The sequence below is a fragment of the Doryrhamphus excisus genome, chromosome 5, assembly GCF_030265055.1.
Source record: "Doryrhamphus excisus isolate RoL2022-K1 chromosome 5, RoL_Dexc_1.0, whole genome shotgun sequence".
Classification (NCBI taxonomy): domain Eukaryota; kingdom Metazoa; phylum Chordata; class Actinopteri; order Syngnathiformes; family Syngnathidae; genus Doryrhamphus; species Doryrhamphus excisus.
Window position 1 is genome coordinate 18,010,924 of NC_080470.1, and position 25,054 is coordinate 18,035,977.

The 25,054-nt window shown below is 38.3% G+C and overlaps 2 protein-coding genes across 2 annotated transcripts; both read left to right on the forward strand.

Annotated features, from left to right (window-relative positions):
- The first annotated feature begins 3,417 nt into the window (after window positions 1-3,417).
- Window positions 3,418-10,134, forward strand: zranb2 (zinc finger, RAN-binding domain containing 2). The gene is made up of 10 exons (XM_058073958.1): window positions 3,418-3,551; window positions 4,100-4,152; window positions 4,897-5,005; window positions 5,092-5,174; window positions 5,242-5,318; window positions 6,121-6,270; window positions 6,357-6,520; window positions 8,754-8,813; window positions 9,149-9,298; window positions 9,483-10,134. Exons 1-10 carry the CDS (start codon window positions 3,496-3,498, stop codon window positions 9,538-9,540), a joined length of 960 nt encoding a protein of 319 aa, XP_057929941.1. The 5' UTR covers window positions 3,418-3,495; the 3' UTR covers window positions 9,541-10,134.
- A 1,656-nt stretch (window positions 10,135-11,790) lies between these two features.
- Window positions 11,791-20,193, forward strand: ptger3 (prostaglandin E receptor 3 (subtype EP3)). Its single transcript, XM_058073854.1, has 2 exons — window positions 11,791-12,724; window positions 17,232-20,193. The coding sequence occupies exons 1-2, from the start codon at window positions 11,870-11,872 to the stop codon at window positions 17,580-17,582; spliced, it is 1,206 nt and encodes a 401-aa protein (XP_057929837.1). The 5' UTR covers window positions 11,791-11,869; the 3' UTR covers window positions 17,583-20,193.
- Window positions 20,194-25,054: the final 4,861 nt, after the last annotated feature.

Genomic DNA, 25,054 nt, shown 5'->3' on the forward strand with positions numbered 1-25,054 from the left:
GTTACGGCACTTGCAATTTTCCGCCAGGAGGGGGCGACGCCGGCGGCGAGGCGGGTGCGCGGTCACGTCCCGTCCGGCGCCCCGAACCGCCATAAAAAAATTTGCGACGATCGGACCGTGCGGTAGGTACTTGCGGCGGATATACGTTTCCGCCTGTGGGTGGCGCTATCCAGTCTATGCGCCCACACGGTAATGGACCGGAGGGTACCCCGAACCACCAGAAAAAATTAGGTGCCGATCCGACCGTGCGGAAGGAAGTTACGGCTGATATACATTTCCACCAGTTGGTGGCGCTATAGGGTATGTACACACACTGTCATAGACCAGAGGGTACCCCGAACCGCCAGAAAAAAATTCGGGCAGATCCGACCATGTGGGAGGAAGTTACGGCAGATATACATTTTCACCAGTTGGTGGCGCTATAGAGTCTATGGACACGCAGATTCAAAGAGTGGAGGGTGACCCGATCGACCAAAAAAAAATTTAGAGACGATCCGACCATGTGGAAGGAAGTTACGGCTATATACATTTCCACCAGTTGGTGGCGCTAGAGAGTCTATGTATACACACAGTCATAGACGAGAGGGTACCCCGAACCACCAAAAAAAATTTAGAGACGATGCGACCATGTGGAAGGAAGTTATGGCTATATACATTTCCACCAGTTGGTGGCGCTATAGAGTATATGTATACACAAAGTCATAGACCAGAGGGTACCCCGAAACACCAGAAAAAATTTGGGGCTGATGCGACCATATGGAAGGAAGTTACAGCTGATATACATTTCCACCAGTTGGTGGCGCTATAGTGTATGTACACACACAGTCATAGACCAGAGGGTACCCCAAACCACCAGAAAAAAATTGGGGCAGATCGGACCAAGTGGGAGGAAGTTACGGCAGATATGCATTTTCACCAGTTGGTGGCGCTATAGAGTCTATGTACACACCCAGTCATAGACCGGAGGGTATCCCAAACCACCAGAAAAAATTTGGGGCAGATCCGACCATGTGGAAGGAAGTTACAGCTGATATACATTTCCACCAGTTGTGGCGCTATAGAGTCTATGTACACACACAGTCACAGACTGGAGGGTGACCGAACCCACCCAAAGAAATTTGGAGACGATCCGACCATGTGGAAGGAAGTTACAGGTGATATACATTTCCACCAGTTGGTGGCGCTGTGTTTTGAACATGGGTTCTGTAGCGTTAGGTGCGTCCTGTCATGATAGACGTCTCCACCGAAAATCATAGTGATACGTGCCACGGGTGGCGAGGGATAATGAATTGAAACTTCTAGGTGGCGCTAGTGTGTCAACTTAGATTGGTGTCACATGGGAGCACCACCAGGGCGCTCAGGCCTGGATTCTGACCTTACGTGTAAGATTTCAGCAGCCTGTGACCTTCTGCGGGCAAAATATGAGCCTTCGATGGTCAATGGCGAAGGCTGACCATTCGCCGTGGCCACGCCCACCACATGTGCTTTACACACATCACAGTCCATCAACTGACATCATCAGTCTGTCAGTCAAACTGTGTATTGACTTTGATGTACATTGCTTCAAGGCAAGGCCAGACACCAGGCAGGGCCAGATAAGGTAAAAGTTAAGGTTAAAGTAAAAGTTTGGTGGCGTGCCACGCCCACATCCTAAGTAGCAGCCCAAAATCCTTCGCAATTTAACGTGGGCCATCCGTCTAGTGTCCGTTGATGCTACAACGGACTCATTCGGTCAAACCGCCTAGGAGGAGTTCGTCGAGATACGACCCCTACATCCTCCCACAAATGGCCGCCGCCACCTAAAATGGCCGACTTCCTGTTGGTTTTTGAACATGGGTTCTTGAGACTTTTTTGTGCGTCCTGTCACGAGTGATGTCTCCTCCGAAAATCATGCCCATACGTGCAACGGGAGGCGGGGGATAATTATTTTAAAACTTGTAGGTGGCGCTAGTGAGTCAATTTGGCTTGGTTTCAAATGGGGGCCCCACCAGGGCCCTCAGGCCTGGAATCTGCCCCCCCTTATGAGTTTTCAAGCACATGCGACCTTCTGCGGGCGAATGATGACCCTTTCTTTGTAAACGGCGAGGCCTGAGCATTCGCCGCCAGGCCACGCCCACCACGTGCGCTTTTCCTGCATCATGGTCCATCAACAGGCTTCACCAGGCTGTCAGGCAGTGACCTTGTGACCTCGGTGTTCCTCTGATGAATCTCCTGCCAGAAAAGGCCTCATGTAGATGACACGCCTTTAGCCTGTCGCCAATAGGTGGCGCTGCGACGAAATCAGGAAGTGACCTACGGGGACCTTCGGGGCGGGGCCATGATCACATGTACCAAGTATGATGAAGATCTGACCATGTGGAAGCAAGTTATTCACGTCTACAGTTACGCTCAGCGTGCAAGGCCCGGGCAGATGAAAAAGGGCAAAATTTGGGGGCGTGCCACGCCCACATCGTACGGAATATCCCAAAATCCTTCGCAATTTAACGCGGGCCATCCGTCTAGTGTCCGTTGATGCAACAACGGACTCATTCGGTCAAACCCCCTAGGAGGAGTTCGTCGAGATACGACCCCAACTTCTGGCCCGAAAAAGGCCGCTGCCATCCAAAATGGCCGACTTCCTGTTCGTTTTACAATATGGGTTCTTGAGACTTTTTGGTCCGTCCTGTCACGATAGACGTCTCCACAAAGTTTCGTGACGATAGGTGAAACTGGTGTCGGGGGCCAATTTTTTCAAAAATAAAAGGTGGCGCTAGAGAGTCAATTTTGGAACATTGTTTTCGGGACCCCCACCAGATCGCAATTTTCGGCAGACCTGACGCGCTTGCAAAATTTGGTGAGTTTTCGGGCATGTTCAGGCCCTCAAAATGGCCGTCGAATCGGCAGAATAATAATAATAATAATAATAATAATAAACATTACGATTACAATAGGGCTTTCGCACTGGTCAGTGCTCGAGCCCTAATTATCTCAACACAACAATGATGATAATGTGAAAATGTGAGCATCACGTGACATCTAGTGGACAATTGTGAAAGTGTTTTTTTATCATCAAATTGAGGAGACACGACATATATTTTATTCAATTTTCATTCTATGGTGTAAAATAAATATTTAACAATCGCTATTAATTAAAAGTTAAATATAGTGTTTATTCAAATACTGTGCTGTGTACAGTACAGTATAGTTCTCGCATTGTTAATGATGTATTCACGTGTTTTAAGACATTTCTAAAACAGTTTGTGTAAGAACCTATATGCACTTCAGGTTCCCTGGAAATTATTAGTATGAAATATATATAAATATTGTCTTCGTAATGTAGTAACTTTAATTTACACTAAATGTTTATAAAATGTATGTTGCCGTCATCAGAAGAGTGATCCAATTGGAGTACACAGATAGCGAACAGCCCGTGAAGGCAGCATCGGGGTGGGCGGCCGCGTCATCCACATTGTGCGCATTTGACTAGCTAGCCACTCGGCGTTAACGCGCACCATTATGTCGGGGAAGAGCTTTCGGGTAAGCGACGGGGACTGGATATGTCCTGATAAAAAGTAAGTCATCAAACACTCGAATAAAAGCAATGTATGACGTATTTGTTTGTTAGAGTATATCTTAAAGACGCTGCCTGCTTGTGCTAACAGGTCAACTTTCTTTAGCTTGCTAGGCCCTCCGCCGCTAGCAATTAGCTAGCTTGCTAGCTAGGTTGTGTCATTCAAGTTATTAAATGAAGATGCCGAATGACAAACGACTTATGAAATATACTTTTGAAAGGTAGCGGAATGTTTAATAGTGTGTAAATTATGTCACTGTTCGTTTGTGTGGTCAAATTTGCAAGGTAGCTGTAGTTAGCTCGCAGTAGTAGGTCGTGCTTTTTATGGCGTGGAGGCTAAAGTGTCGTGGGAGTGAACCTCAGGACACAAGCGGCATGTACCAAGTATGCAAGTCAGACGCTTTTGAACCTTCTCAAGTGACAGACAACTGCACTACTATTCCCCAGCTCTGCTACTGGCTGTCGTCGAATGAAAGATCTCACGGTGCTGCACAAAGTCGCCTCTGTTGTAGCATTCAAGTATTTGCATTGCATCTGCTGCTCTTTCAGGTGTGGAAATGTCAACTTTGCAAGGAGAACAAGCTGTAATAGATGTGGAAGAGGTGAGACCGCTGCTGATCTCATTGCATTATTCAAATCAAATCAACTTTTATTTATAGAGCACTTTTCCTGCAATAGCATGCAACGTGCAAAGTGCTTTACAGAATTAAAAACAATTACCTCAATTAAAAAGAAAACGATTACAAAGAATGCCCCTCCCTCCATACTACACACACACACACACAATCACACACAGTAGGGGGAGACATTGTATGGCACTGAGGATCAAGGAAACGCCACCTTTGGGGCCGTCCACACTGGGAGGAGCCGCAGGCCGTGGCCCCCGACTCCGACAGACAGGCGGACCCCCACATCATAGGGAGGAACCCCCAGCCGGCCGGGTCGAAGGGACCCAAGGACAGCACCCACATCAGCAGACTCGACACAGCCCCCAGTGTGGAGGACCCCCCCTTGAGGAAACACTGGAGTTAAAAGCTAAAGACTAAAAGCATAAAATAGAACTAAAGATAAAAACATAAGAAGAGTTTAAAATATGAGTTAAAAGCCTGATTAAAAAGGTGTGTCTTTAATATTCTTTTAAAAATGTCAACAGTCTCTGCAGTCCTGAGGCTCTCCGGCAGGCTGTTCCGGGGGGGGCATAGTGGCTAAATGCTGCCTCATCGTGGGTTTTTGTTCTGGGTTTTGGTATAGTTAAAAGGCTAGTGCCAGAGGACCGCAGGGTTCACGAGAGTTGATATGGTTAAAAAGCAGATCAGATTATTGAACATATTTTTTTTTTTCTACAGAGAAAACCACCGAGGCCAAGATGATGAAAGCAGGAGGAACAGAGATTGGGAAGACGCTGGCGGAGAAGAGCCGAGGCCTTTTCAGCGCAAACGATTGGCAGTGTAAAACGTAGGTCCATCACATCATAATATTCCCACTAACTTTTGTTATCATGTGATTAATGTTTGCTTTTCTTTTCTGTGCTCCTCGTGAAGATGCGGTAACGTTAACTGGGCGCGGAGGTCAGAGTGCAACATGTGTAACACTCCAAAGTATGCCAAGCTAGAAGAAAGAACAGGTAATGTTTGATGCCGTGTTCTGTTATGGAATGCATTGTTGTCATTTTCTCTGCAATGCTCTTTCAGGATATGGTGGAGGTTTTAATGAAAGGGAAAATGTGGAGTACATCGAACGTGAGGAATCTGACGGTGAATACGATGAGGTGTGTTCTTCCTCCTTTGAACCATAAACGCAAATTATGTGTTTTCCTTAAAATGGCACATTCTCATAACATTTATTGCTTTTTAAAAAAATATATTTTTACTTTATTCTTTGGGCCTTTTTTCCCCCTTAATAATGTGACAAGGATAGAGTCAAAATAGTATGGGAATAGTCAGAATTACAAGGGAAAGGGGCCAAAGAATGAAGTAAAAAAAAAAAAAAATATATATATATATATATATATATATATATTAAAAAGCAAAAAATGTGATGAGAATGTCCCATTTTAAGTAAAACACATAATTTTCATAGCTTAAAATTTGCATTTTTAATGTGGTACAGCACTAATTATTGGAAGATTAGGTTGAATAAAATGTTATAATGTGACAAGGATAGAGTCGAAATAGTATGGGAATAGAGTCAGAATTACAAGGGGGAAAAAAGGCCCAAAGAATAAAGCAAAAATATATACACCAATATACTAATTATTGGAAGATTAGGTTGCAAAAAATGTTAATGTGACATTTTCTGCCACCTAATCTTCCAATAATTAGTGTTGTACCACATTAAAAATTTAAATTTTAAGCTATGAAAATGGTGTTTTCCTTAAAATGGTACATTCTCATAACATTTTATGTTTGTTAAAAAATATATTTTTACTTTATTCTTTGGGCCTAACCGATTACTCAAAACAGCAAGCCTCAGATTAATCGACTAAGAAAATAATCCTTCGTTTTAGGCCCGGTTGTGGACACATGCTATCACTGTAGAATAAACACTTCCTGTTTCTGTTTCTGGTACAGTTTGGCAGGAAAAAGAAAAAGTATCGTGGGAAGAGCAACAGCACGTCATCCTCAAAAGGAAGCGAAAAGAAAGAAGTGGCAAAAAAGGTAGAGGTGGAAGAAGAGGATGAGGATGAAGAAGATGGCGATCTGTCCAAGTATAAACTAGACGTAAGAACCCGCTTCTTTCTCCTTCTGCCATCACAAAAAATCAAATGTTATTTCTTTGTAGCACAATGTTTTGAAATTCCACACAGGATGACGACGAAGATGACGAGGACGGTGACCTGTCCAAGTACGACCTGGACGCCAGCGATGAGGAAAATGAGCAGGCCAAGAAGGCGGCGGGCAGCCGTTCGGCGTCGTCCCGTTCCCGCTCGTCCTCGCGCTCATCCAGCTCCAGTTCTCGGTCGAGGTCCAGGTAAACGGGTGCAGGTCAAGGGTAACGCCGGGCAAAATGTCAGTATCAGTTCAAATACTATTATAATATTCCTTTTTCATGTTTTTTCTATTTATTTGTCATGTTTCAGTCGTGTACAGGTAGCATAGAGTTCATGTGTGATCATTCTGCAGGGATGTTTCAATTACTGCTGTTGGGGAAAAGCAATACATCTAATATTTAATCCCATGTACATCTAATACATCACTGTATTGATGCACAGCTAGGATGCCATTTAGGGATGGACCGATATGGTTTTTTTTCGGCCCGATGCCGATACCAATTTTTTCCATCACTCTTAGCCGATGGCCGATACTGCTTTTGCTGCCTCAATTTACATGAAAAAATGACAATGATAAATATTACAGGTCTCAAGTTTAAACAAATATTTATTTAAACACAGTAGGATTCAGCTTGCATTATCAACTTTAAAAGCAATAAATATTCAATCATGTGCAAAACATTTCTGTTGTAGTTTAAATTTATCTAGCATCAATGTGATGACTGCTCCTCCACAGCGTGACACGCATATATATCGGGGAACCCACGCGCGTATCGGCCGATACGATTCAATTAAAGAATGCAAATATCGGCCCGATATATCGGCGATCCTTAATGCCATCCACTGTCCGGAGTCACAACGACTAGCTGCACAAACAGTCGCATTATGTCTGTGAGCGAGGGGCAAACAAAGTGCAAAATTTTTGAAAAAAAAAATCGACTTGTGCCAAGTCTATCTATGGCTGTCCACATTAATTTGTGGCAGGCCGTAATATATAGAAAATAATATATGGGAAACACTAATGTTGTTAAACCCGACCCACTTCTGTGCCACCACGGGAACCGTGCATGACAAGTTTTGCACTCAACTGAAAGAAGCCTTTTTATAATCTAATCTTATTTTTGACTACTTGAAGTATTACACTGTACTCAACAACCAACTATTAACTTTTCAATACTGGTTATGTATTTCTTATGAATATTTATCATTAATCTTTGCAATACAACCCTAAATTCTTAATGTAACACTTTTCCTATACTGCTTTATCAATCTTTACTGCTAGGAAGATGACATCCGTTTTTTCGGAATGAAAATATCAGCTTGTAGGCGATACGTCGCACACGTCTGCTACTGCACAAACGCATAATAGCGCACGCAAGTCACCAGACTTCAAGTCAAAGCCAAAAGCGTACACAATCACCGTGGACAGTTTTGGTTTACATTTATGGTTGTGTGGCTTTGAACTGTGTACATTTCTTTAGGACGTTTAAATGAGAATCCATCTGCTGGCTGTTGATTCTGTGCTAAAACAGCAGATGGCGACATAACCTTTACGTTGAAGCCATATTAGCCAATCGCATGCATTCTGTATAGTAAAGGTTAAAACTGATGACAGGTAGTAACTAGTAACTCTTCATAATAGTGCAACTTCATAAAGACAAGTTTTTTTTCAAAATGTTGTGTGGCCCTGACATGATTCATCAACTTTGCTTTAATATTAATAAATCTATAAAGTTTATAATTATGTTCGACGTTGTTCAGTTTTTGAAAGCCAACGGTAATTCACAAAAACATATTGTGTAAAGATGTTTATATAACATGTGTAATGCTATATAGCCTTATCGCTGTCATGGAATAGTGATTAGAAGATCTTACGTAAACAAGACGTGACTTACTCGATTCTTTTTTTTCCCCTGTGTTCCATCTGAATAGCATCCTTTTTCAAAACGCAAAAAACAGAACTCGTGGTGGGTGGCCATCTGTCTCTTGTTCTCTACACTTACCTTGTCCATTTTTGTCTTAAAAAATGGACAAAGGAAAAGAAAAACTTAGGGTATCACTCGGATACTGTGAACATCCAGCAGCAACACGACATTTTGACATGACTGCTGTTTGGATGAAAAATATACCGAACTAATTCGCCGATTTGCCCAGAGAAGAGTTTGTGTACTGAGTCCGAGGCGTCACCCCGATTACGTCACTTCCGGAATAAGGCGCTTGTTCATCATGGCTGGCGCCTTCAGCTATAAATGTAATTTTTGTGAATTTACTGTTTGCTTTCAAACATTGAGGAATAATACATAACATAATTACAAACAATATGTCGCATATTTAAGCAAAGTTAATGAATCACATCAGGGACCCTTTTTTAAACTTTGTAGCCTTTTTTGGAAAAAAATATTGGAGAGTTTTTGTGTCTTTTTTGTCTTTCAGGTCCCGTTCTAGGAGCTCCTCTAGTTCCCGCTCTGGATCTCGCTCGAGGTCCCGCTCCAGGTGAATGAGGTGACATGCTCTCTCCCTGCAGAGAGGGGGCAGTATGGGGAGCCCCTATGGCTCTAGCACAGTCTTTTATAGACTTAAATTGTACTTTTTAGGGCCAAGTATACCACTATATCACCTTCTCTATTGCTTGTTTATATTTGGTGCTGATATTAGCAGACGACATCATAATGGCGTTAGAGTGGCGGCGGTCGTAATGTTTGGACTATATAAAGAAACATGACAACCATAAAGTCATAACTTGTACTCAGAGGCTTCATCCTGGTGACGTTCTTTCCTGGACCCGACTGACCTCACTGCTTGGTTTATCTCCCACCCCCCTCCAAAAGATCCAGCTCCAGGTCTGGAAAGGGCTCCTCACCCCGGAAGAGGTCCGTCTCGCCTCCCTCCTCGACCGAGGGCAGACAGAAGCGCAGTCGCTCCAGGTCGTCATCTGCGGGGAGAAAGCGGAGGCGTTCAAGATCCCGTTCGTCCGAAAGGTTTGGGTTTAAAGTGGAATACCACAGTGGCACTCACTATGATTAGCCATCTCGCTCATGGCCTTGTCCTGCTGGTTTTTCCATGCTCCTCTGACCTTGACTTGTTTGAAGAATGCAGACCTGAATGCTGATTGCAAATCGCTGCTAACCCATCTTCCTTCCCGTGGTGTTTGTGTGCTTGCAGACGCAGCAACCGGTCCTCCGGATCCTCCAATTCTGGCTCCAGTTCTAAAAAGAAATAATTTTTACCTCAGTCCGAGTGCATGTTACCCTGTGAGGAACCTCATCAAAACAGTATGCCGTTCAATTTTTTTTTTTTTTTTTTTTATAGAATTGTGGCTCATATTTCTTGAGTTTAGCCATCATATGACAAGTGTCTAATACATCCATGGCCATGAAGTGAAATGTTGGTCCACTAGCACACCATCTGTTCTATTTAACAGCATCCAGCTCATGGTCGCAGTGGAAGTATTTCCGTACCTTGTCCTTTAAAGACACTACATCATTTTTTTTAATAGAGCACCAGGTTAGAAACAGTGCCCCGTGAATTGAATATTTGCGTTTTACTTTATCAAGGTAAGTATTACAAACGTTATCTGTGAACGGCACACATTTCTAATCCTAATTAGGCTTTTTCTGTTTTGGGTTGGGGTTTTTTTTTTTTTTTATATAATTGGTCAGACATTTGTCCCAATCATTTACTGGAGGAACTGGTTGGCTCTGTGAATTCTCCGTGGTCGTATTCCAAGACTTTTGACGGTAGATTGTGGCCATTGATGCTTTCTGCTGATGAAACCACAAATGTACGTGTGCAAATAAAAGTCTTGTCAACCGTATTGCCTGTCAGCTCTAATTTTAGGTCCGCGGCAAATAGCTTGAATAGTCATGCATTTTGAATGTCGACTTTGAGGGTACTATATATAGTATAAGTACAAAAGGGATAAATGTATACATAAATTGATATTTGGGGGATTTTAACTGTGTGAAAGGTCGGTATGTTTACATCAAATACATTTGAAGCAGTATTTGTTTGTGGTTACTGAGGTGGCGCATTGACTAGTATACATTATTTTTCATTTTCGTTTCATATGTAAAACTAAACATTTTGGACATTTTACTGTAAAAAAGAAAATTCCTTAGTCAGTTTGGTTTTATTGCTGTCTGAAATATAACTAGCAAATATTTAAACACTTGAAACTTTACATAGTTGTAGAAAACAGTAAAATGAGGACTTTTGCTGCATGTTTTAACTAGGAAATAGTAGCACCATTAGGTGGACAAATGTTTTTAATGGCAATGGTTTAATTTCATTTGAACAAGCATCAGGTTACAATTGAGTGCATCCCATAATCAGTTCCCAGTTCCACATGTCCAAAAGGAGTAGGAAGAAGCAAAGCTTATTAAATCCTACCCCTCCATCTGGTACTTTTACAATCAGTAACTGTTGCATTTGTTCACTTCCTGCTCTCCTAATATAGTTTAAGGTTTTTTTGTATTAGTTTTGTCACGTACTGAATTACAAGGTGATAATGACATATAACAATGGGTACCATAGTATATTTACAGTTACTGACAGTAACTATGGTACCCATTATGGTATATACATAGTGTATATATACATAGTATATTGACAGTAACTATGGTACCCGCTATGTCATTGTATGGTCATATCACCTTGTACTTTGGTTCGTGACCAAAAAAAAAAAGAAATTAATATAAATTAATAAAATAAAAAAATATTCATTCATGAATGAATATTATTTATTTATATATAATTTAATTTAATAAATAAAATAATATTTTTCTTTTAATAAAATAAAAAATATTCATTCATGAATGAATAATTTATTTTAATTTGCATTTATTTTAAATTTATTCATGAATGAATTTTATTAATTTATTTTATTTTTTTGTCTCGGCTTTTTAACGTAGTCCTTTCAAATGCACTTCTTCCCTGAGATCATATTTCTCCTATCTTGTAGAGAAGTATTGGATCACATTTTTAGCTAATTGCTTATTTTTAGCCTTATGCATTATTTTAGCTGTTTGAAGATGAACTATATCAGCAAGTTGAAGTATTTGTCATTTTAGAAATAAGGAGTTAATAATGTAAAAATGAAAATAAATTAAAGTCCATTTAGTTTTGTGTCCTGTGACCACCAGGGGGCGTGCACTTACAGTAAACAGACCATATGACCAATAGATGTATGATTGTTATTAATTTATTCGGATGAAGGGAATCGTGTGGTAAAAGTAAAAATACACCTAATTCAACATTTCTGAAATATTCCTTTAAAATTTTTAACATTTCTTTTCATATTTTTACATGGTTGCTAGTGTCACGTATGTTTATAAACTTGGATAGTTATAAATCACTAGGTTTGATTGTCCATTCGAACACGTGACTGTTATGAGTGACAGGACGTCCCCTCGGTGGCCCCGCCTCCGGTGCGTAAAAGGAGCCGGGGCTTTTACGCACCGCGCCGCAGGGTCAGTGTGCACCTGTGCCGCGATGGTGCGCGCACACGCCGCTTCTCCGCTTCATCTCCGCCTCCCAGCCAGTCCGAGACGATGCCTTCGGACGAATGTCAACTCCTCGACGGCCTGCAAAGCAGACTAGCGGCCATGCTGACCCCCAACGCGTCCGCGCCGGCGGAGGAAGACGACGCCAACAGGACGGAGTCCAACTGCGGATACGTGTCCGTGGTGTTCCCCATCACCATGATGGTGACCGGCATGGTGGGCAACTCTCTGGCTCTCATCCTGGTCTACGTGTCCTACAGGAAGAAGGAGAACAGAAGGAAAAAGTCCTTCTTGCTCTGCATTGGCTCCCTGGCGCTGACGGACCTGTTCGGGCAGCTCCTGACGAGTCCGATAGTCATCTCGGTTTATCGGGCCGATCTGCGATGGGAGCGCATCGACTCATCCGGCAACCTGTGCGCCTTCTTCGGCGTGTGCATGACCACATTCGGGCTGTGCGCGCTCTTCATGGCCAGCGCCATGGCCATCGAGAGGGCCACGGCCATCACCAACCCGCACTGGTACTCCAACCACATGAAGACCAGCGTGACCAAGCAGACTTTGGCGCTCATTTGGTGTCTGGTGCTGCTCTTTGCGCTGCTACCCGTCGTGGGCGTCGGCAAGTACACGCGTCAGTGGCCCGGGACGTGGTGCTTCATCAGCACCGGTGACAGCCAGGTGCCCGGAAACATCTTCTTCTCCTTCACCTTTGCCTTACTGGGGATTTTCTCGCTGCTTGTGACGCTTTCCTGCAACGTGGTGACCATCAGGGGTCTGATCAGTCGATGCAAGACCAAGTCCGGCACGTCTCAGGCCTCCAAGCACTGGGAAAGACTCACCACCGAGACGGTCATTCAACTCCTGGGGATCATGTGCGTCCTGCTGGTGTGCTGGTCTCCTTTGCTGGTATGTGCAATACTGACTCTGCAGTACTGCTAATGGGCTGTGTCCTTGAGGGAAAGGGTTCATAGACAACCGCAATGTACCCCAATGGGCATCCTCTAATTCTTCATACTTTAAATGCGTATTAGTGGATGAAATACGGCTGTGATGTGAATACAATGATGAAAAAGTACTAAAAATGATTATTTTCGATACACGGAACTGCACCAGTCCGCAGCAAGAACACAAATCACAAATGTTGGCATCGAATTCAAATCGTGATCGAAATCCCATTTCTGTAATACCTTGTTTATCGCGGACAAAAAAAAACCTAGTCATGTCAATATGTGGTGTTGCTGCTGGATGTTCAGAAAACCTATTTATTGCTTTCTAGATACACTTAACATTATTAGAGCCCTAATAGACACAAAATAACACCCCTATAGTCACCCCTACACTCCTATTACACACGGCTTTGAGTGGGGGGGGGGGGGGTGGCTTTGGGGGTTCAGAGTTGAGTTTTAGCTTGGCGTGGGTTACGGCCCAACAGAAGCCCACCAAAAATTTACTATGAAACATTAAAAACATGCAATAAAGCTAGGCAAGTGAATAAAGTATGAGATGACCAAGTACTTAAAAAAAATACAATGAATGTAAACACTAAGGTATTTAACAGGATATGATGTAAATTAATAAATTATTTAAAATGTTGACGGTTAGGCGCATGTCAAAAATATATATACACATGAGTTGGGTATTTATATGAAAAAAAACATATTGCACATTACTGACACCTAGTGACCACTCTAGAATACTACATACCACAACACCTTTGAATGCGTCCTATGAATGCCTTTTATTTTACTTCATTTAGCCGTTTTTAGGCTTTAGTGTCATTTAGGTAAAAAGGAACATTTTCCTAAATATGCAATATTTTTAACTAATAATTGGCCATATTTATTTAACTTATTATATAGTTGAAAAACTCAAATTTAATTATAGGTGATTTTTTTTTATAATATTTTGACTTTATTCTCATTGTAATATCACTTTTTGCCCAAGCAATTTTTTAAAAAATTATGACGTTACTTTGTTTTGTTTCTGGTAATATTACAAGTTTAAAATTAATAATAATTGTAAAATTTGACCTTTATACTACTTTAAAAAAGACACATTTTCTTCCATAATGTATGTTTGTTCTCATAAAAATATTTTTTTTGTTGTAATATCTGACCTTCATTCTTGTAAAATTACAGTTGTTTTTTTTCTCTCTGCTGTTTTTAATTTTCCAACTTTGGTTTATGATTTTTTTTCATAATTAACTTTTTCCCCAAAACCAATTTTCAAAAAATTATTTTATTTTTTTCTCATCATATTGTGACTTAAAATATACATTTCAGCTTTACGCTACTAAAATGACATTTTTTTTCATAATATTGCAGGTTTATTATTTTTTTCAATTTTTACTTTATTCTCATAACATAATAATTAATATTAACAATAATAATTATTGTATAATTAAATTAACATAACAATTAATATTAAAACCGTTCTATGATTTTTTTTGTTGTTGTTTTTCTTGCTCAATTGTACTTTTCAAAGGTGCCAGAGGCCATTTGCGTTCATGTCCATGATCTCAACTAAAACCGCCATAAGGATGAAATATGACACAAATATGGTTCTCATCAATGCTGTCTCTCAGCACTCGTGCGCTCTTGCTGATTGACTCACACACCGACTTTCTATTGTGATAACCTAACAATACCACACACACACACACACACATGGTTACACTGAGGAGAAGCTTCATCACGATGCAAGACCACACAATGTTGTTTTTGCTCCGGTACTTTCAGAAATAGAGGTAGAAAAGCATCCATTATTGCCCCCCACCCCCCAGGAAGCATCCAAGGGCCAAGTATTGTGTGTTCGTATATTTGGGAGACACATCAAGACAAACCGTGAAAGTCATCCCCATGTCAAGATATTCCACCCCAAAGTATAAAAGAATGTAGCTTTTTTTTTTTTAATAGTGTGCAATGCTTCCCTCCTGTTTGGCCACCATAAACATAAAATTCTTAGCCCCGCCCTCATCATTCCTGCTGAAACTCTGCTGTCCGTTAATCCACTTTACGGAGGTCTGTTTCGGGGGTCTGCTGTGTGTGTGTGATATCAAGTCACACACACTTCATTGTGCCACCAAAGACATGATTAGAAAACACGTCCGTGCTGGCGGCGACTACATTTGCATGCAATCAACCGGGCCCTTTCACCCCAAAAAAATGGCCGCATCGCTGCGATTTTCATGCCAATTTGACTGTTGACCAAACCTCCAAAAAGCTAGAGGGCGATGTTGGTCATTTCAGCTCACCGTGGGTCCGTTCTAATACAATTAGCTAACGCTCCAGTTAGTGTATTTTTGGTTAGCGTCAAACATGGTTATGTTAGTCGTCTTAATGTTTTGAAATGCGAGTCCAACCGTGTTTGGAACTAATTTTTTTATTACAAAATGTCCTTGGTGGTCATTGTCCTCCAGTCCCAGCCAGCTTTAGCTAGGCTAGCTAACTAGTATCCGTATCTTCCGTACAGCCGTCACATCTCAGCATCCGTTCATTATTGTAACAATACTCCGGAGTTGGCTAACGCTCCAGTTAGTGTATTTTTTGGTTAGCGTCAAACATTGTTCCAGTTCCAGCCAGCCTGAGCTAGGCTAGTTAGCTAGATAGTGTCCGTATAGCCGTCACATCTCAGCATCCGTTCATTATTGTAACAATATTCAAGACTGTATGGATCATTCACAATATTTACAATTCATCCTTTCCCTCAATGATCCACAGCTCCCCACTACTGTGGAGTTAGCTAACACAGTTAGCTAACGCTCCAGTTAGTGTGTTTTTTGGTTAGCGTCAAACATTTCCCGGTTATTAGTCGTCTTAATGTATTGAAATGCAAGTCCAACCGTGTTTGGAACTTATTTTATTACAAAATGTCCTTGGTGGTAGCTCGTAATAGTTATTATCTTCCAGTTCCAGCCAGCCTTAGCTAGGCTAGCGAGCTAGTGTCTGTATCTTCCGTACAGCCGTCACATTTAAGCATCCGTTCATTATTGTAACAATACTGTGGAGTTAGCTGACACAGTTAGCTAACACTCCAGTTAGTGTATTTTTTGGTTAGCGTCAAACATTGTTCCAGTTCCAGCCAGCTTTAGCTCGGCTAGCTAGCTAGTGTCCGTATCTTCCGTACATCCGTTCATTATTGTAACAATATTCAAAACTGTATGGATCATTCACAATGTTCTCAATACTGTCAACAATACTGTGGAGTTAGCTAACGCTCCAGTTAGTGTATTTTTTGGTTAGCGTCAAACATGGTTATGTTAGTCATCTTAATGTATCGAAATGCGAGTCAAAATTTTTTTATTCCAAAATGTCCTTGGTGGTAGCTCGCAGAAGTTATTGTCTTCCAGTTACAGCCAGCTTTAACTAGGCTAGCTAGCGTCTGTATCTTCCGTACAGTCACATTTCAGCATCCATTCATTATTGTAACAATACTGTGGAGTTAGCTAACACAGTTGGCTAATGCTCCAGTTAATGTATTTTTTGGTTAGCGTCAAACATTGTTCCAGTTCCAGCCAGCTTTAGCTAGGCTAGCTAGCTAGCTAGTGTCCGTATCCTCCATACAGCTGTCACATTTCAGCTTCCGTTCATTATTGTAACAATACTGTGGAGTTAGCTAACGCTCCAGTTAGTGTATTTTTTGGTTAGCGTCAAACATGGTTATGTTAGTCATCTTAATGTATCGAAATGCGAGTCAAAATTTTTTTATTCCAAAATGTCCTTGGTGGTAGCTCGCAGAAGTTATTTTCTTCCAGTTACAGCCAGCTTTAGCTAGGCTAGCTAGCGTCTGTATTTTCCGTACAGTCACATTTCAGCATCCATTCATTATTGTAACAATGCTGGGGAGTTAGCTAAGCTCCAGTTAGTGTATTTTTTGGTTAGCGTCAAACATTGTTCCCCGTTCCAGCCAGCTTTAGCTAGGCTAGCTAGCTAGTGTCCGTACAGCCGTCACATTTCAGCATCCGTTCATTATTGTAACAATACTGTGGAGTTGGCTGACACAGTTAGCTAACGCTCCAGTTAGTGTATTTTTTGGTTAGCGTCAAACATTGTTCCAGTTCCAGCCAGCTTTAGCTAGGCTAGCTAGCTAGTGTCCGTATCTTCTCAGCATTCATTCAGCATTGTAACAATACTGTGGAGTTAGCTAACACAGTTAGCTAACGCTCCAGTGAGTGTATGTTTTGGTTAGCGTCAGACTTTGTTCCTTGTTCCAGACAGCTTTAGCTAGGCTAGCTAGCGTCCGTATCTTCTCAGCATCCATTCAGTATTGTACCAATAACCAAGACTGTATGGATCATTCACAATGAACCACAGCTCCCCACTACTGGCAGCACTCGTGCAGCCGAGTACTGTCACGCTAGCACCACCACGCTTCCTATCATTCTCGACCATAACCCACCCTTGATGCTCCTCAGGTGCTGATGCTGAGGATGATCTCCACCCAGGTGTCCTCCCATGAATGTAACTCCACGGCAGAACCCTCCCACCCCTCCTCTTCATCCTCCTCCTCCTCCTCCTCCGTGCGAGACGTTCACTTGGACTGTAATTTCTTCTTGACCGCCATCCGCCTGGCCTCCCTGAACCAGATCCTGGACCCGTGGGTCTACTTGCTCCTCAGGGAGATCCTCCTCCGCAAGTTCTGCCTGGTGGCCAACGCCGTCTCCAACTGCTCCATCGAGGACCCCAAGGAGACCCAAACGGCGCTGAATAAGCAGAACCAAGAAAGCCTCCAGAAAGAGCAAAGTACCAAAGAAGGAATTTCCTAAAAGCAAAAAATCCCATGAATGCATTCCTTATCTTCTCCTGCCAGGATGTCTCACTCGGACACTTTTTCATCTCATTGCCGAGAACGACAAAAGAATGAGTCCAAACTTTTTTCTTCTTCTTATCACATTTGAATGACAAGAAGCCATAATTCAGAACTCAGACTCAACCATTCCAACTGGAACATACCATTAAGTATTAGGACCACATTGGAAAAAAAAATTATTTTCGAGAATACATTTGTAAACTTATGTGGCTTATGTTGTAAATTTACAAGAAAAAGACTGACAATAAAGTCGTAAAAGTACCAGAATAAAGCAGTACATTTAGAAAGTAAAGCTTTAAACATAAAAAAAAAACATGAAAATTAATGAGAAAAAAAATGTCGTAAATATACCAGAATAAAGTCTTAAATTTGAGGAAAAAAAATGACAAAGTTACGAGAAAATAAGTCAAGAAAAAGGTTGTAAATTTACAAAAATAAAGTTACGAGTATAAAGTCGGTAACTTGAGGCTAATGTCATAAATGTACACGTGAAAATACCATAAATTAGAATGTTTTTTCACAAAAACAAAGCTGTACATTTAAATAAACTTGTAAAAAAAAAACAACCAGAATAAAAGTAGTAAAAATCTACAAGAGTAAACTTGTAAACGTCCAAAATTTTTTTATTTTTTTTAAGCCAGCTCTAGCTAAGCTAGCTAGCTAGTGTCCGTATCTTCTGTACAGCCCTCACATTTCAGCATGCGTTCATTATTTTAACAATATTCAATAATAGTGGCGAAAAGCCGTAAATATACCAGAATAAAGTCTTAAATTTATGAGAAAAAAATGACAAAGTTCCGAGAAAAAAAGTCAAGAATAAGGTTGTAAATTTACAAAAATAAAGTTACGAGTATAAAGTCGGTAACTTGACGCTGATGTCGTAAATTTACACGTGAAAATACCATAAATGAGAATGTTTTCTTACAAAAACAAAGCTGTACATTTAAATAAAAAAAAAACAACCAGAATAAAAGTAGTAAAAATCTGCAAGAGTAAAGTTGTAAACATCCAAAAAAAATTTTTTTTTAAGCCAACTCTAGCTAAGCTAGCTAGCATCCGTATTTTCCGTCTCAAAAAAACAAAGTTGTAGATTTAAATAAACTCGTAAAAAAAACAACCAGAATAATAAAATAAATAAAATAAATAAATAAGCAGTAAAAATCTACAAGAGTAAAGTTGTAAATGTCCAAAAAAAATAAAAATAAAAAAAGTCGTTAGTGAAAGGGCTGTTTTGCTGCCACATAATAAATAAAAGCTTGCCCGAGTTATGCTCCATCTTCGCTCTGACATAATACCACTTTATTCTCGTAGCATTAGGACTTTATTCTGGTAAATTTAGAACTTTTTATCGTAAATTTACGACTTTATTTTCGATATCCTGAGTTTTTTTGTTTTTTTTTTCCAATGTGGCCCTCCATGATTGGGGGAGGGGACTAAATAGTAACAAAAACCTGTTCCATAGCGAGCAGTGGCGGTAGCTAGGGGTCACGTGATGGTCATGTGATGGTCACATGAGGGTCGGAGGTAAAAACAGTAAGTTACAACAAAAATATAGTTAAAAAAAAAAAGCCGGATCCGCCATAGCTGCGACCTGCTGGATGTTGATATCAACGCCTGTAAATATTTCCATAGTTCCTAAAAAACAAACAAACATACGTGAAAAAGAAAAGATGGTTCATCTCTGGACTGCGAACTTCGACCGAGTGGGCGGGGCTTAATGGCGAATGTACATGTGTATGTGCCAAATGGCTAACAGATGCTATTCCATATGTTATTTATTGATTTATTTATTCATGGACGTTGGCCTTGGTTAGTGTTCTAACCAGGATTATTGTAAAGACCATGCTAGTGGTGCATTTTTTTTTTTAGGGGTGGGCGATACCAATTTTTTTTTTCTTGAAATTGTTCAAAATCATAATCATTGGAATAAAATATCATGTATAATATCTTTTTATCGACAAACGTGTTTGTGAGTAATGTAACTACACACACACACATATGTATATATAGACAATGTAAAATATTATTTCTGTATTTTATTTCATACAACTGTAAGAAATACATCTGAATAAAATATTTTAAAAAATGCTGAATAAATCAACATTTATTTGCCACAAAGCCAAAAAATACATTCTCAGAGTTTGTAAACAATACAATAATAATACACTAACCCTTCTTTATCACAGTTAGTTGGTTCCAGATCTGACAGTGATAAGTGAACTTTATTTACAAATAAAATATTTCAGTAGTCACAACTAAAACTATAAAAATATTCCATTCCTAAATAAGAAAATCTACTTTGAATCAATTCACCAGTCACGGCCGAGTCCGGAAGCGATCACTTTAAAAAACTTTTTAAAAACAAAACTTTTTCCATAACGAAATTTTCAAAAAATTACAACTTTATTTTTGTCTCTTGCAATATTATTGAATCAAAAAAATTATTTTTTCTTTAATATTTCAACTTTATGCTACTTTTTTTCCCTTGTAATATTATGAGTTGTTTTTTGTAAAATTGCCACTTTTTTCCCAGATTACCTTTTTTTTAAAAATAAAATAAATTTCTCCTCAATATATTTAGTTGCATTTGTTTCTTATATTATGACTTTCCATTTCAGTATATTTATAAAGTATATTTAATATTTCAAATTTATGCTACTAAAATGATTTATTCCGAGGTTATTCTTGTTAAACTTTTTTTTTTTTAACTTTTTCTGTAACCAAATTTTCCAAAAATTACAACTTTATTTTTGTCTTTTGCAATATTGTTGAATCAAAAGGTTTATTTTTTCTTTAATATTTCAACTTTATGCTACTTTTTTTTCCTTGTAATATTATGAGTTGTTTTTGGTAAAATTGCCACTTTTTTCCCAGATTACATTTTTTTTTTAAATAAAATAAATGTCTCCTCAACATATTTTGTTGCATTTGTTTCTTATATTATGACTTTCCATTTCAGTATATTTATAAAGTATATTTAATATTTCAAATTTATGCTACTAAAATGATTTATTCCGAGGTTATTCTTGTTAAAAAAAATTTTTTAAAACAAAACTTTTTCTGTAACCAAATTTTCCAAAAATTACAACTTTATTTTTGTCTCTTGCAAAATTATTGAATATTTTTTTTTTCTTTAATATTTCAATTTTATGCTACTTTTTTCTCCTCATAATATCATGACTTGTTTTTGGTAAAATTGCAACTTTATTCTCAGAAAATTTTGACTTTTTGTAAAATGACAGCTTTTTTTTCTGCATTTCTGCTGTTTTTTTTTTTTTTACATAACTTTCTCCTCAACCTAATTTTCCAAACATACAAAATACATATTTTGTTGTGTTTTTTTCTTATATTACGACTTTACATTTTGGTATATTTATAAAGTATATTTAATATTTCAAATTTATGCTACACATTTTTTTAAACAAAACTTTTTCCATTACTTTTCCAAAAATTAACTTTTTTATTGCAATATTATTGAATAAAAATAATTGTTTTCTTTAATATTTCAACTTTGTGCTAACTCATTTTCCAAAAACCCAAAATATTTTGTTTTGTTTGTCTTTCATAATAATATATTCCATTCCTAAATAAGAAAATCTACTTTTAATAAATTCACCGGTCACGACCGAGTCCGGAAGCGATGACTTTATCGATAGCTGGTATCGATACTATCGATATTTGGATGGATCCGCCCACCCCTGCTCATTTGCACATCCAACCGGCGGGATGAGCCTGCGCTTGCCTGTTATATCATCCAGCGCTAACGTGCTAATCAAGACGTGTAAATTGGACATTAGCATGCTCATGGATCTCTAATCAAATGAAATGTACGCTTCACCCGGCGAGGGATGCTGCTTATTTCCCAGCAGGAAACACGACCACACCGTCAATCTCAGCCATGATACTCTAACTGTGGCAACGCTCAAACGTCCCACTCCCACCATGTAAAAAAATGCATCACATTGAAGAATAAAAGGCTCGCTGTGGAAAATCCAAAATTAAACAGTTAAAAAACCTCGGCATACACTTGCACAAGTAAACACATTTTTACACAACATGAACACAACACTAGCGTCACAAAAGGGGAAAGATTCCGAAGTATTTCCAGAATTTTCTTATATTTTTCCCTTCATAAAAAAATAAAATAAATGTTTGGAGATAGAAGCTTCCCATTGGATGATAATGTAATAAAGTCATGTCATATTTCATGTAATACAGTCATATTTCATTCGATTGTTTGATATGCGACAGTATGCATGTCTTTTACCATAACAGGAAATGATGTTTTATCAGCAATCAAAACTTCAATTGACGGCCCGACGGATGATTGACAGGCTGACTGATTGACCAACGAAGAATATATATATATATATATATATTTGTGCTGATTACATGATGCAATGACATTATACTGTAAAAGATGACGTATACAGTATAGTACAGTATGTGTATACTTTTCATTGATTAGTATTTGCAGTGTTGCTTTGTTTCTGTGCTGTGACGTCGTTACTGGAATAAAAGAAACAGGATTATTCTCCAAGGTACGCTGCTTGGATGTTCAAACAAACCACATTTTGACTCAGCAGTTCGAAAAATGAGTCCTAAAACGCGAAGGGAGTCCTTTGAGTATCTTCCTATGTCAGCTTCCCAAAAATGGCTTTTTACTACTCTTTGTATGAAATATACAGTACATATTCTAGCAAATACTTATTTATGTGGATTTGAATGACCGTACTTTCATAGAGTAGAAATGAAAAATAATGAAAGGATACCACTTTGCCATGCTAACAAGTTATACTGTGTATATTTCAACATAAAAATTAATCTCAGCTTTGTGATCAAGATGGAAAAGACTATTAATATCAACTTTGGTTTTTGCATTTTTATCCCTCCCATTTTTTTTTTAATATTACAACTTTCTACTTAAATAATCTTCCTAAATGTTCTTTTTGTAATATTTCCATTACTTCTGCAAAAAAATTTCCTTGTAATATTATCAGTTGTTTTTGGTAAAATTACATCTTTTTTCTATGAAAATTTTCACTTTTGGTAAAAAAAAAATAATTCTCATTTCTGCTGTTTTTTTTTTTACATAACTTTCTCCTCAACCTAATTTTCCAAACTTACAACACATTTTGTTGAGTTTTCTTATATTAGGACATTACATTTTAGTATATTTGATATTTCAAATATTTCCATAACTTCTGCTACATTTTATTCCTCGTAATATTATGAGTTGTTTTTGGTAAAATTGTCACTTTTTTCTCTGAAAAGGTTTACTTTTTGTAAAATGACAGCTTTTTTTTCTCATTTCTGCTGTTTTTTTTTTTTTACATAATTTTCTCCAAAACCTAATTTTCCAAACTTATGCTTGTTGTTGTGTTTTTTTCTTATGTTATGACTTTACATTTTAGTATATTTAATATTTATTTATTTAGAATATTTAATATTTCAAATATTTCCATAACTTCTACTACATTTTATTCCTCGTAATATTATGAGTTGTTTTTGGTAAAATTGCCACTTTTTTCTCAGAGTATGACTTTTTTCTCTGAAAATTTTGACTTTTTGTAAAATGACAGCCTTTTTTTTACATTTCTGCTGTTTTTTTTTTTTTTTTACAAATTTCTCCTCAACCTAATTTTCCAAACTTACAACGTATTTTGTTTTGCATTTTTTTCTTATATTATGACTTTACATTTTAGTATATTTAATATTTAGTATACTTAATATTTCAAATATTTCCATAACTTTTGCAAAAGTTTTCGTAATGAGTTGTTTTTAGTAAAATTGCCACTTTTTCTTCCTCAAAGTACAACTTTTTCTCTGAAAATTTTGACTTTTTGTAAAATGACAGCATTTTTTGCATTTCTGCTGTCTTTTTTTTCAGAAAATTTGCACTTTCTTGTTAGAGTACAAAATGTTTCCCCTTAATATTTTGACTTTATTCTCGTTAAATAATAGCTGCCCCCCCCAGTTCAACCGATATTGCATTTTAATGCCGATATCGGACATCCCCAACGACATGTATTGACTTGTAGTTTGATTTGTAAATAATGTGCCGCGGGCAGATGAAAGAAACAGCAAAAGGTTCCCTGGGCCACCCTTTGGACACCCCTGCTGTAGGCCATTCTCCAGCATGCATAGGGACATACTTTATCATATCATAGCAACAGCATAACACAGCACTTTTCCTGCATGCTTTGAATGGGACCAAAAATGCCCCATCTAGTGGAGAAATACAAAAACTATTGAAATGTCCCCATGAAGGATTTGTTGAGAAATTGGAAGTGAAGCGTGGAGGGATCAGTGGTCTTCCTGCCCTTTAGAGAAGAAAACACTCGTGGATGTCATGTGAGATAAGGTTGGGGGGGTTTATGGATGGAGGGTTTTGTTATGGGTGATTTTTTTTTGTCTCAGTGCTGCACGGAGTTGGATTGTTTTTATCTTTATCTGATGTTCTTCATGAGACAAAGCCTGGTGACAAACACCTCCAATGACCCCCCCCTGCTGACGGTGGGGGCACATATTTATGGATGAGAGAACCCTCGTCCTGAAGAGAAAAGGCTGCTCTGACTTTTCCTTTGTCGTAACCTTGTCACCTCTTCTGACACCAAACATTTTCTTTCATATTTCAACTTTATGCAAATATTTTTTTCCTCATATATGAGTTGTAAAATTGCTACTTTTTTTCTCAGACTACAGCTTTTTTCTCTGAAAATTCTGACTTTTTTTTAAATGACAGCTTTTTTCCATTTCTGCATCTTTTTTAATAATAAAAAAAATAAAACATTTTCCCTCAACCTTATTTTCCAAATTTACAACCTATTTTGTTTGCATTTGTTTCATATATTATGGCTATACATTTTAGTATATTTATAAAGTATATTTAATATTTCAAATTTATGCTACTAAAAAATTTCCAAAAATTACAACTTTATTTTTGTTTCTTGCAATATTATTGAATAAAAAAATATATATATATTTTTAATATTTCAACTTTATGCTACCTTTTTTTCCTCGTAATATTATGAGTTGTTTTTGGTAAAATTGCTACTTTTTTTTCCAGAGTACGACTTTTTTCTCTGAAAATTTTGACTTTTTGTAAAATTACTGCTTTTTTTCTTCATTTTTTAAAAATAAAATAAATTTTTTTTCAACCTAATTTTCCAAACATACAACATATTTTGTTGCATTTGATTCTTATATTATGACTTTACATTTTTGTATATTTATACAGTATATTCAAGTATATTCAAATTTATGCTACTAAAATAATTTATTTCGAGGTTATTCTTGTTTAACTTTTTTTTTTAAACAAAACATTTTCCGTAACCAAATTTTCCAAAAATTACAACTTTATTTTTGTCTTTTGCAATATTTAATAAAAAAAATTTTTCCTTTATTATTTTAACTTTATGCTACTTT

Excerpts from the sequence above, each read along its gene's own strand:
- zranb2 (XM_058073958.1), top strand. The coding sequence starts at position 3,496 with ATGTCGGGGAAGAGCTTTCGGGTAAGCGACGGGGACTGGATATGTCCT. Across the intron at positions 4,153-4,896 it reads CTGTAATAGATGTGGAAGAG|AGAAAACCACCGAGGCCAAG; the intron begins GTGAGACCGCTG and ends TTTTTTCTACAG. Across the intron at positions 5,175-5,241 it reads CAAGCTAGAAGAAAGAACAG|GATATGGTGGAGGTTTTAAT; the intron begins GTAATGTTTGAT and ends ATGCTCTTTCAG.
- ptger3 (XM_058073854.1), top strand. The coding sequence starts at position 11,870 with ATGCCTTCGGACGAATGTCAACTCCTCGACGGCCTGCAAAGCAGACTA. Across the intron at positions 12,725-17,231 it reads TGTGCTGGTCTCCTTTGCTG|GTGCTGATGCTGAGGATGAT; the intron begins GTATGTGCAATA and ends GATGCTCCTCAG.